Source organism: Brassica rapa, chromosome A07 (genome assembly GCF_000309985.2).
Source record: "Brassica rapa cultivar Chiifu-401-42 chromosome A07, CAAS_Brap_v3.01, whole genome shotgun sequence".
In the NCBI taxonomy this organism is placed as follows: domain Eukaryota; kingdom Viridiplantae; phylum Streptophyta; class Magnoliopsida; order Brassicales; family Brassicaceae; genus Brassica; species Brassica rapa.
The window spans coordinates 17492249-17504499 of NC_024801.2; the positions used below are offsets into that span (position 1 = coordinate 17492249).

The 12251-nt window shown below is 34.7% G+C and overlaps 2 protein-coding genes across 4 annotated transcripts; both read right to left on the reverse strand.

The window, feature by feature from the left end:
- Positions 1-7601: 7601 nt before the first annotated feature.
- On the reverse strand, positions 7602-8971 carry LOC103829939 (protein SLOW GREEN 1, chloroplastic). The gene has a single exon (XM_009105622.3). The coding sequence runs from the start codon at positions 8728-8730 to the stop codon at positions 7744-7746; it is 987 nt and encodes a 328-aa protein (XP_009103870.1). The 5' UTR covers positions 8731-8971; the 3' UTR covers positions 7602-7743.
- Positions 8972-9032: 61 nt separating this feature from the next.
- On the reverse strand, positions 9033-12132 carry LOC103829941 (serine/threonine-protein kinase AFC1). 3 transcript variants are annotated; one of them, XM_009105623.3, is made up of 13 exons: positions 11932-12132; positions 11612-11803; positions 11311-11485; positions 11199-11225; positions 10951-11104; positions 10820-10868; positions 10629-10743; positions 10328-10419; positions 10045-10201; positions 9892-9956; positions 9711-9808; positions 9528-9633; positions 9033-9447 (listed from the first exon to the last, which is right to left on the reverse strand). In XM_009105623.3, exons 2-13 carry the CDS (start codon positions 11768-11770, stop codon positions 9253-9255), a joined length of 1392 nt encoding a protein of 463 aa, XP_009103871.1. In that variant the 5' UTR covers positions 11771-11803; positions 11932-12132; the 3' UTR covers positions 9033-9252. The 3 variants fall into 3 exon arrangements, with proteins under 3 accessions (XP_009103871.1, XP_009103872.1, XP_033130948.1); XM_009105624.3 differs by having other exon boundaries at positions 9130-9447; positions 11612-11759; positions 11932-12118; XM_033275057.1 differs by lacking the exons at positions 10629-10743; positions 10820-10868; positions 11612-11803; positions 11932-12132 and having other exon boundaries at positions 9130-9447.
- Between the last annotated feature and the right edge of the window lie 119 nt (positions 12133-12251).

Sequence of the window (12251 nt, forward strand, 5' to 3'; positions counted from 1 at the left end):
TTACCGCCCATTGTGAAATCCACAGTTGGTTTGGTACAAGCAGGGTCTAAGCTTTGCTCTGTCACTTCCATAAATTGCTTTCTTAGCAGGAGGCGGCGCATCATTGCCTACAGATAAAGGAAGGTAAATTCTATCTCCTACATTCAATGACTCCTTGGCTGCCACCTTCAAACAATCAGTACCATCAGTTCCTAAAAAAAACAGTTCTTATCCTAACCAAGAGATGACTAGAAGAAGACTTACCCTTTCAATGACTCCTTGGCTGGCACCTTCAAGCAATCATCACCATCGCAGCTCATAGGCATTTCTCTTCTAACCTGAATCACATTTACAAATCACTTATCTTGTAACTTTCACAGTTCGATTGAATCTACAAAATACAATCTCTTTAGCTGAAGTGACACGGACCTGTCTTAGACGAAAGAGTTTTTGTAGGAGGTTTATAGGTAGGTCGGGACGGCAACGAAGAATCCACCTTAATGTCGTCGTTGAGCCATCCGTTGAGTCTTTGACGATGGAGTCTCCGCCCAAAGAGAGCTCCTTTCCTACGGCGGCGGCGTCAATGGTGGGAGAGAAGGGAGGTAGAGTTGATCAACCGATTGATCGCCATTGTCGTTGGACAAAACAAAGAGAGAAGAAGAAGACTCGAGAAAAGAGAGAGAAAAAATAATAATTTGAGGTTTGCTCACATGCTGACAGGTGTGCTCTCTTTTAAGCTAAGGATCGATCTCAAAAAGTTCAGAATAAGGATCGGTAACTGCATTTTAATTTAGTTTTCATTTAATTAAATGCTGTAATTTGTTTAAAACCCCCCTTAAAAACCTGCGATAATGATGGTCTAACTTACTGAGTTCTGTGCATCCGTAATTTACTGCCACTTGTCTCTCCTCTCCATTCTGTTTCTTCCTCTCTTTTGTCGCACCCTCCTTTTATTTTTTATTTTTTTAATACAACTATCAACACATTGGTGAATTATTTAACCCAAAAAAAACACTACTACTAAACTCAAGTTTGGTGTTTGTTTATGTCCTGAATCTTTTTATATTTTGCTTTCACTAAAAGGATACAATGTTTTCTGAAATATAATAACTTCTTTAGGTGAACCGGTTTACGTAATTTAAAAAGGTTGTTTCCTACATTTCCTTCTTTATTGCATATTTACATTATAAGTTAGTTGTCGACTTTGTGAAAAAAAAGAGGAGGAAAATAAACGTACGAAAAAAGGATAAGGCTTATTGGCGAGACATTCTTGCATGTTTTTTTTTTTGCTTAAAAACATTCTTGCATGTTGAGCCAGAGTATTCATTTTACACGCATCGCTTTTGTTTAGCCTTTTAATTTAGTAGCCCTGATCACATATCATCCTTTCAGAAACTTATCAGCCTTATTAATTAGAGTCATAAAAAAGGATTGGTTCCAATATATACTCTATTTATTGGGATTATAAGTTGAACTGAATCGAAATTTATCTATTTTAACTTTGCTAAAGTCGGACAACATTTTTTCTTCTTTAGTTAAAAAAATAGTTTAAGATGTTTTCACTCGAATTCATAAGATAGATTTTGTTGTCCTCTAACATGTCAATTATATGTAGCATAATTGTAGTTGTGCACTAGTTATAGAGTAGAAAACTACGTAGTTTGTTAAAGCTCAACTGAAAATTCGATTCCTACTTTAAGCAAAGATATTTTATAGTATTAACGTTTATATTACCTCTAATCCAAGTCATGTACCTAGAAGTCTTCTTAAATACTATACTAGTATGTGCTTACAGGAAAAGTTTAAACTTATAAACTTTGACAAATTAAGGAAGTAGTTCTTGAGCTCGCCAAATATGAATAGCTAGAAAACGACAAAGATCCTTGCAGCCTTCGCTATCCAGGTAATTAATCCGACACATTGCTCAAAATAGGTTTAATGACTGAAACATTTTCCCAGAAAGAAGCCGTTAAAGTTACTTCGTATCGGTTAGATTATAAATTAACTACTATAGTATTGGTGTTTCATCCTAATGATTTAATTGCAAATTGTTACAAGTAGCACATTCACTATGCATTCATTAACTGGGTTTACTGTTTCAGAACTAACACTGACAAAATTATTTCTGCTGATCTCTTATGTATGAAAATATATATTCAAAAATAGAGAAGAATACTAATTTTATACATATGTATGAAAATATATATTCAAAATCAGACGGAAAAGAACAAATTTGAAAGCAGATGAATCTTTAACTTTCGTTTTATTCACATATCTCCCTTGATTTATGGTATAGATGATATATTGCCTATGTGCCTAGCCTACACACGTAATCATTACTTTTATGATTGTTATTTTTACAATCAATAAAAACTGAAGTTTTTTTTTTTTGAAAAAGGAAACTGGAATTTTTTTTAATTTGGTAATTCGAAATAACATGCGTTTTCTAACTTTTGTGTAAAGGTACCACTGCACTAATTTGGAATGTTTCCAAAGCTGCAAGAAAGGATTGAATTGGTATTTATCTTGTTAAGTAAAGAAAACAAAACGGTTTCTTCGTAAAAAACTTGGCCATCTATTCTATAAGTTCGTCAAAATATTCGTAAAACAAGTATAAAATAAAAAAGTTCAGAATCTGTCATAGTATAATTTATTGACTGTTTTGAGAAAACGTTGTTGATAAAAATCAATGTTTAGGGTGTAACCTAAGAACAGCTCAGCTGCATGGAAAACCTAAGATTCTGTTAGTAAACCAGTACTCGCAAGTCAATAAAGTATCGCAGTAAATAATCCATCTTAAATAGTATGTAAGCAAGTCGTAATATCTAATTATGAAAAAGTTTTCAGGCCTAGAAAAAGTAATTAAAATTAAACGGTAACAAGAAAAACTGTAAAAAAAAAGACAAGAAAAAGAAAAGTAAAGCAGATTCCTTGACCTATGTGATAATCGCTGATCGTTAACACTATTATAGCGGTTAATGCTTTCGATCATGTTAGTTAGGGTCAGCTAGAAAATATAGTAAGGTAAGAAATAAACTGAACCATATACTCCAAAGAAAAATTGTTAATCAAAACAAAAGATATATGACTTGGCAAAAAAAAAATATAGGACTAGAGTTTTGATGAGATTCACATTAAAATAACATTTTAGTAATTTTCGATTACGTTTACTGTAAATAGATAACATTTTTATATCTGTCATGTCACGGAATTTGTCTTTGCTTATTAATGTCAAACGTCCATCCTCCATGAAAAGAACAAGACAAACATAATCTGCTAAATGTGACAAACATAATCTGTTCTTTTCGAACACTCAGAATCTTGTTAGATTTTGTTGTATGTAACTATTATGCTAGAATCTTTACAAATCAAGTTAATGGCATGAGAATAAATTTTAGCAAAATATGTGAAAAGTGGATAAAGGAAATCTATTACATTATATACTTTGAAATTCCTAATCGCTTTACTCATAAACGTCTCTAACGGCAGTTATGGGTTTATAGTGATGTGTTTCTTCCAACGATTATATTTCTCCAGTTTCTAGTGATATATTTTTCCGCCGATCTAAAATCCAAGAATATCAAGCTAACAAAGAAGAGAAGAATCGGTGTATAAAAGAAGCAATGAAACGGTGCAAGAGAAAATGTTCGTAAATATTAAATGATTTGGGAATTTCTTCAGTGAATTAAGGCTTTTTCAGTTCAAAAAAAGAAAGAAAAGAAATAAGGCTTTCGTATCGAGAGCAGAGTGTAACTAAATTCACTTCTTTATATGGGTTGTTGTATTTATGTATTTGTTGTACTTATTTATGTATGTATATGTTTGTACAGATGATCTTACCTAACGTTACTATAGTCTCGTTGTACCAACTTTTGCATCTGAATTCATATCAAGAAACGAAGTTGATGTTAAAAGAATAAACTTCAGTGTGGTTTAATTGTTTTTTTTTTTTACTTTCAAACAGCAGTAAAATATCGTATCTGAAAATTCTGTAAAAATGTTTTTGAAATAGAAATTATTTTTAAAATTTTTATCTTTAAACAGTCATTTATTTCTGTCGTGTCCATGTTTTCAGTGAGAATGCCAATACTTATATGTTAATCTTAGTATTTCTAGTTGACAAAAAAATACCAATATTTCTAAATTAACTACAAATCAACTAGCTTGCTACTCACTGAAGAGACTAAACCTTTTTTTACAAGACTGAACTTTGAATACTAAGGGGGGTTAATATTTTACAAATCAATATTTTTACATCAAAAATTTAAAATAATCAAACGAAAGTAACTAAGTTGGTGCATTGGTGGTAGCCTGGTACGTTGCCATTACTCCAATGGTCGCTTTAGATTACAAGGGTTTTACATTATATACTATAAGTTTAGTCATTCGCTGAAGTCTCATATACTTTTAGCTTAGATGACATATGTGTCGTGATTATATTGTCTACCGTAAAGTCGTAGTCTGACAGAAAAGAGTTTAACGTGGTTTGATGTTGTTATAATAACAGCTTAATGATTCAGATGCATCCCGAATAATATCTAATATCAATAAAAGAGAAGTATGTCGTTTTACTAAAATCCAAGCTACTAAATTTGTTACGAGGGCATCTCCATCCCTACTCCATTTTTTCCTCTAAAATGGAGTAAAAGTGAATATGGAGTAAGAAATGCTCCAACCCAACTCCATATCTCACTCCATAATGAAATTTATTCTATAAATGGAGTAAACTATTTTTTGTTTGTTCATCACTCCATTATGGAGTGTGAAATAGAGTAGGGTTGGAGCAATTTTACTTCATTTTCACTTTTACTCCATCTTGGAGGAAAAAATGGAATTTTACATTGGAGATGCTCTCAGAGTAGAAGTGAAACAAACCACTGTGAAAAAGTTGAAGAAAAGGCGAGAGGAGGAAGACGACAATGTGATTAATTACTTGTTCAACTTAATTTTTTATTTTATAAAATTTTAAATTTTAATCCCAAATATCCACCCCTTGAGTCTAAACAAGTTTAAATTAGTTAACTCTAAGAGTATAAATGTATATTTACCTGTTTAATGAAATATTTTGGTCATTTTGATCCTTAAAGTTTATATTTGTGGCAAAAACTTTTTTAGTGCTATTCTAAGGTATTTCTTTTAAATTTATATTAACAAATATATATATACTAGATTTTCTATTTCAATTTTTTAAAAAAATATTATGACATTATCACTAAGCAAACAAATTTAATTTTTAAACATATTAATATATTTTTTTTACATTACTTTTCTATCAAAATCACTCTACTTTTTCCATCAAATATGCATTTATCCCGTAAACCGTAGTTGAACCATACTGCACTTTAGTTTTGCAGCGCTTATATTATTAAAACCGTGGTTACCATTCAGATCCTAAATCTACAATGGTTAGGACCATATATACATGTTATAAAACGAAATAATATTTTATTAAGTGGTTGACATAGGATAAGAATAATGGTTTGAAAATAATTTTTCTACAAAAAAGTATCTCCAACCAATTTCTATATTTTGCTTCTATAATAGCATTTAAAAACAAAATTATTCTATTTCAGCTCTATTTTTTCCTGTAAAATAGTGTTATTTTTTTCTCTATCTACAAAAGAAGAAATAACACTCCTCTAGTTTTAATTTATATGTAGGGATTACTATTTAGAGAAATACATTAGAGCAAAACGCATCTCTATTATAGTAAAAATAGCATAATACATTAGAGATAGTCTATAAACAAAAATATAATATATCATTTTTACGATTCTAGCTTCATCAATTTGTAAAAAGATAATATTAATCACTTCTAATTTTATCTGATTTAACATAATTTTAATTTGAGTTTATCTAAGTTTAATAAAATTTGATAAAATTTGCATTTTTAAATATAATGTTTTTTGGATAAATTTTGTTTTTTTTTTCTGTTAAACATCAAACCTAAAACTTTAATATATTTGTAAGTAAATTACTTAGAATTTTATTAATAATAATATTATATTATTCAATTTAATTGTGATATGAGTTATTACTATACTTCATAAAAAGTTTAATTTATAAAAGTAAAGTTACAAATGTTACAATCTAACTTGCTGTTGTGTCACAATTTTTAAAAATAAAGATTGTCCTTTCTATGAGAATAAATGTTGTAATAACACATCAACAAATTTGAGGACGTCACTTTGTTCACAGAATCCTACGGTTGAATACTATGAAAAATCATACACCTAAATTTTTTTCTTCTTCTAATTATATAAGGGTATTCTAGCTCCACATAAGTGGTCCAAACTAGTCATGTATTGTCTCGTGTCAGTCTCATATCCTTGGTGATGCCGAAATATTAATTTCTCAGTGACCATGATTCGAACCCTGGTGGTTTCACCGTATTAGGCTTTTGCCCTTAAGTTAATCACTACCGAAACACAGATCCTGCTTCACTTAAAAGTTTTTGTCTAATTAGTTTTTTGTTAACCGAAACATTTCAATCAATGTTCAGACAACCAAATGAATCAATCATTTGACTAATTTCTCTATCGGTTGATGGGATTGTGGGGACCTAACTTAGGCAAAAAATCAAGCACGAACATGGGCTATTGAACATAGCATTTATAAACTTCAACTACAGAAAAAGATGAAGAAGATCATCGTTTGTGATTGTCAAAAATGTGGTCCAGATATGACAACTTCATAGAGGAAGGAGATCTCTATCATACTTATGACTCATTTATAAATCACGACTTGGCCATTCTAGGCATATTACCTGATCATTATCCACAACCAGGAATTCAAGCAATAAAAGCATTAGAGTTTCGGTTTGATAGTAAGAACTAAGAACATTGATTTTGAAACATTGTAGTTTATGATTTAAATACATGTTAGTTTTTCACAGGATTGAGCATTCTACTCTCACAAAACCCGAATCAGAACAGATCAAAAATTATATGTTCTGTTCGGCCAAGTCTAAGATAAAATACCTATTAGGTAAAATAATTTACATACATATCTTGTTTCAGGTCTATGTCCTACCCAAGATCCCATCAAATATTTGAAATACTCAAAATTTCCTGTATATATTAGTTATGTTTGAGTATTATAGTATATTTTTCAGGTTAAAGTTTGCGGTCATGGTCTCAAGTTTAGGGTAAAATTTCATATTTTCAGAAATACAATTCGGGTATTCGGGTAAATGTCTTTGTAGTTTCGACAGATTTTGGATTAAATTTGGGGTATTTGAATATTTTTAGCTATTTTCGAGTTTTTGGATCCAATTAGAACAAGAGATTCGGATACTGTTTGAACAAACATTCCAATGATTCCCAAAGTTACATGTGTGTTGATGGACTAGTAACAACATGCAACCATAAAGAAAATAAGACGACGAAAGAGTTAGAACCTCTGGTCTAGGATTCACACATCATCTCAGCTTCTCTTCTCCACTCAATGGAAGATTTGAGCGTCCCAGATGAAATGAGTGACTAGTCTTATGTCATAGAGTACTTTTCTAGCAAATGAACAATGCCTAAGCATCATCTAGACCATGTGTCAAGTAAACTAGTTTTGCCAACTAGTTTTGTTTATTTTCAAGATAATGAACAATGATGTATCTAAGCATCGTCTAGACCATGTGCACAGGAGATTGTGATTCAAATCCAAGTGTTCAACTTATGATCCTTGTAAAAACCAACTAAACAAACATCTACGAGAAAGCATCAAAATCAACTAAACATTATTCATCTCAATATGATCCACCAAAACAAATCAACTCTCTGATCCAGCCATCTCGCGCTGCGTCTTCTCTGAGAAAAGCTTGGAAGCAATCAAATTATCCATGAAATACTCTCTGTAAGGATGATTCTCAGGCACAAGTTCTCTAAACTTATCAAACTGTTCCTCTGCTTTATCTTTCTTCTTCAGCAACATGTATATAACTCCTTGACAAAGATACGGTCTGAAATCTCCTGGCTCTTCTTTCACAAGCTCTCGATAAAGCTTCAATGCTTCACTATGCTTCCCTTCAATCACCCGAATCTGCGCCAAAAGAAGCTTAAAATCTCGAAAATCGTTGTGATTATTCTCCTTCTTGCATCCCAGCATTGCTTCTTCGATTCTACTCTCCACCTCTTTCAAGTCCAGGCCTGCATCTGAGTAAGCCATGACCAAGCCGTGATAAGCTTCGACGCGAAGAGGGTCCTTAGCAAGAATCTCTTCGAATGAAGCTGTAGCTGAGTCTATCTCTCCACTGTATGTAAAGATGTTAGCTTTAAGGACAGGCCATTCTGGTTCTTCTGGTTCTAGTTTGATCAAACGGTCGACTACTTCTACCGCTTCTGTGAGTTTTCGAGATCTGATCTTTACCTCCATTAAGGAACGAAGAGAGTCTACGTCAGGAGGGTGAGTTGCTAAATGCTCTTCAAGCGCTCTCTCCTCTTCTTCCAAGGTCATGTGTTCTTTGCTTTCCGTTGACGGAGGAGGCGCGACGGGAGCTGCAATCGCCGGAGGTTTGAGCCGGAGGTTGACGAAGAGGAGGGCGGCGGCGGTTGTTAGAGTGATGCATGTGGACTTGAAGAGGCGGAAAGGTGTGGACTTGTGGAGAGGGGTGATAGGGTTTTGGGATTTGGAGGAGGAAGCTTTGATTGGAGTGTGTTTGAAAGAGGAGTTTGGTCGGATTAATGGTCTGAAGGGGGGAAATGATGGGTGTTTCGGGAAGGAAAGGTGAAATGGCTGTAATCTTCCCAGAGACTCCATTATCGAGATAAACCTTGTCCCTTCAAAACCCTATTCAGTAAGGAGATAGCTGAGGAAGAAGATGATGAAGCTTTTCCATCCGTAATACGCCACCGTTTTATCTCTCGTGGGCCTCAGTTTCCCGCTGAACGGATCCATACGGGCCCTAATATAGGTTTCGATCGGATACTTGTTTGGATCTCTTTCTCTACTACAACTTGTATAAAGAGTTGTTGATAGTTGTCGCATTCAATCACCCAGACATCATGAAGCTGCATAATATGCAAGATGAACACACTGACTATCACACTGACTTTGAGGTGTAAAGTAACTGTAATAACTCTTTTCAAACAGCCACCGAACGACAACCTTGGTCGTGGTCGGAAGATGAACACAAGAAACAAACACAACAACAGACTGAAAAAACAAGCAAGGGAAATGACTTTCTCTCTTTTTTTTCATTTCTATACATGAAGATATAAACCAGAAACTGCAGATTTTTATGCAAACATTAATCTGCAGTTTCTTCTTTTTTTTTTTTTTTTAGTTCTTGTGGTTATATAAAAATGGATGAGGGTTTTGGTTAAAGGGAATACTTTGTTCCCGGCTTCTTGTGAAGAAGGGATGGTTCAGTGCTTCCCTTGCCTTGAGCCTCTCCGTTGGATCATATCTCAGCAGCCCTAGTAACAGATCTATCAGATCACCCGCCGAGTGATCCACGTGCTGCATTATCAGATTCTGCAAAAACAATGGTGTCACTAATTTCAACGTTGCAGAGCAGCCAATGTCAAGTCCGAAGTTACTGAGAAATTATTTACCGGTAACCGGGGAAGTTTCCACACTGCTTTTAAGCTGTCTCTTGATGTCGCACCTTCAGGCCAGTCTAACTTTGCGCCTCGTCTGAAGTATCTGTCAGAGCGCCGGCTGCAAGAACAATTTTGATTTTGATATAACAAACTAACAGTTTTCAATTTCATTCTGGATGAACTTCTTGTTCTTACTCGGCTCTCAGCACCATATGAGGCGGTAATGGTCCTAGGACCCTTTCCATCATGGCCAGATGCTCCAAGTTTTCATGCGTTTGGAAAAGTGCCTCTCCCTGCAAGAATTCATACACAAGAAACATCTGCTGAGATATGAATACTGGTGTACAGAATAACATGAAGAGAGAAAGTTACTCACCGAACAAAGTTCAACAAGTATGCAACCGATACTCCACAGGTCACATGGATAGTTCCATCCAACCCCTGCGATAATGTTTCAATATATTAAATATCGACAGCTATGCAAACAAAATATTATTTATACAGATAGTTAAAAGTCATAAAAGTTTACCTAGGATAACTTCTGGTGCGCGGTAATGCCTTGTGGATACGATATGGTTATGGTCTTGATGTTCAAGCGTTGTACTTCCAAAATCAATGAGCTTGATGGCACTTGACTTTGGCAGATTCTTAAAGTATGAACCGTCTCTCGTGGGTCGTGATAGAAACTAGATTTTCATGAGCACAAAGGAAACAAAGTCAACCAAATTGAGTTATACAAGTTCCTTCATGAATCCATATCACATAAGCCATGAACCTAGATGCGTTTAGCTTGGAGATGATTGAATACTCACCTTATAATCAGGTATTTTGATATATTCAGACGACACCAGAAGAATGTTCTCCGGCTTCAAATCTGTGTGAATCAGCCGCAAGTCGTGCATATCTGTCAAAAGAATGAACAAAGTCTGAGTACACTGGTATGGTAAACAAAAATCTCAAGACATTGCAGTTGGAGCAATTTGGATTAAGGAATAACTAACTACTACTAATGCTTAAGTCTTATATCAAAAAGTTTCAGAAAGTAAAATGATTAAATTTCTTAGCACTAATGGACAACTATATAGAAGAATGGGTAAAGAATAGTCCACACACATGCTACAGACTCCAAAAGTTGTCGGCCAAGCTCCCGAACAAGGTCAATAGGAAATGAACGGTAACTATTTTTGCGGAGAAAGTCATATAAGCTCGGTCCAAGCTTCTCAAATACCTGTTGAAACCATTTAAACCCATCCGCAAGTTCTTCTGATCTCAAACTTATCAAACAAAAGGTAACAAGTACTTACAATACAAATATGATTACGATAGTCAAACCAATTCCGTATTTGCACACAACTGCAAGGAATGGAAGAGCTTATACCAAAATGCAATAAAGTACTAACCACGAATTATAGAAAGAGGAAAGAAATATCCTTACCGAGAACCACCAACATCATGCCTTGAAAGCCTTTGCAGCACGTCAATTTCAATCATGGCAGCTTCACGATACTTGGGTACGGACCGTATAACTTTAATCGCCACAGCTTCTTTGTGTTTATCATCAAAACATTCCAGTACTTGTCCAAATGTACCTGCAAGAATACAATCCATTTGATGATGAAATTACTAATCTTCTCCATACCGAACAGAGAAGAAAAAAACATATATCCAGAGAGGTAAACTAACCTTCACCCATTTTGCTGAGGATTTGATCTGCATTCACAACAGAAGAGGGGCAGTTAACCTCCATCCATGGATAGGGTTGATGATGAAACAGATAAGATGACGAAAGACTCACATCGTGGAGTTAAAGTGTCTCCAACCACAAAGGAAAAGTGGCCGTCTTTATCATCTGGTCTCCAGGGAGGAGAGCCCTGACGAGGAAGGCCGTTATAAAACATGTTTGGGTAACCAAAACTGGGAACTACTCCACTCGCAAACTCAGGACCATAGTACAACGGAGGATGAAACACCTGAAAAGAAGATGCAAAGACTTAGCTCGAGCAAACACAAAAACAAAAAAAAAGATGGAAACTTTTTAAGCAGTCCCAATTGAGTAAAAGAATAGCTTTTTGATATATATGTGGACAAGTCGTTACCGAGGATGGTGGAGGAAGAGGAGGAGGAGCATCCCAAGCTAACCGAGGCCGTTTCCTCGGACGCTTATCGACGTTCCTATGTGGGAACTCAACGTTCCTCCGAGTTTCCAAGATCATGGCGATCGAGCTAGCTTTCTCACGATGCACACTGCTTTGCATTAATGGGTTATTATTATAATTGCAAATCCTGAGCTGAAATCAAAAACCCAAGGGATGATTGTGGATGAATTCGAATCGAATTAAGGAGATTAGATTCTGAAATTCGAAAACCCTAAATAATCTATAAAAAAAGCATAAAGTAATGCAGCAAAGAAACTAACCGTAAATCTCTATCTCTCTCAAAGATTGAATCTACGGGAGTTTAGATCGGAGATACGGAATGATCTTCACTCAATTGTAGCTGGCGAATCAAAAATCTCAGGGGAAAATATTTGACAGCGACAGAGACTGAAACGAAATGATGAGAGAGAGAAGGAAGAGGTAGGAGACGGCGAAGGAGAGAGAGAGATGGGCTTTACAAAGTTTTCAGTGGGCTTCTGTTACCGGGCCTTTAAAAAAAATATCTGACTTACAAAAACGACATGAAGTTTATGATGTCCAAGTAAAGAGACAACGCAGAGTTTAGTCATCAAACGTCAAA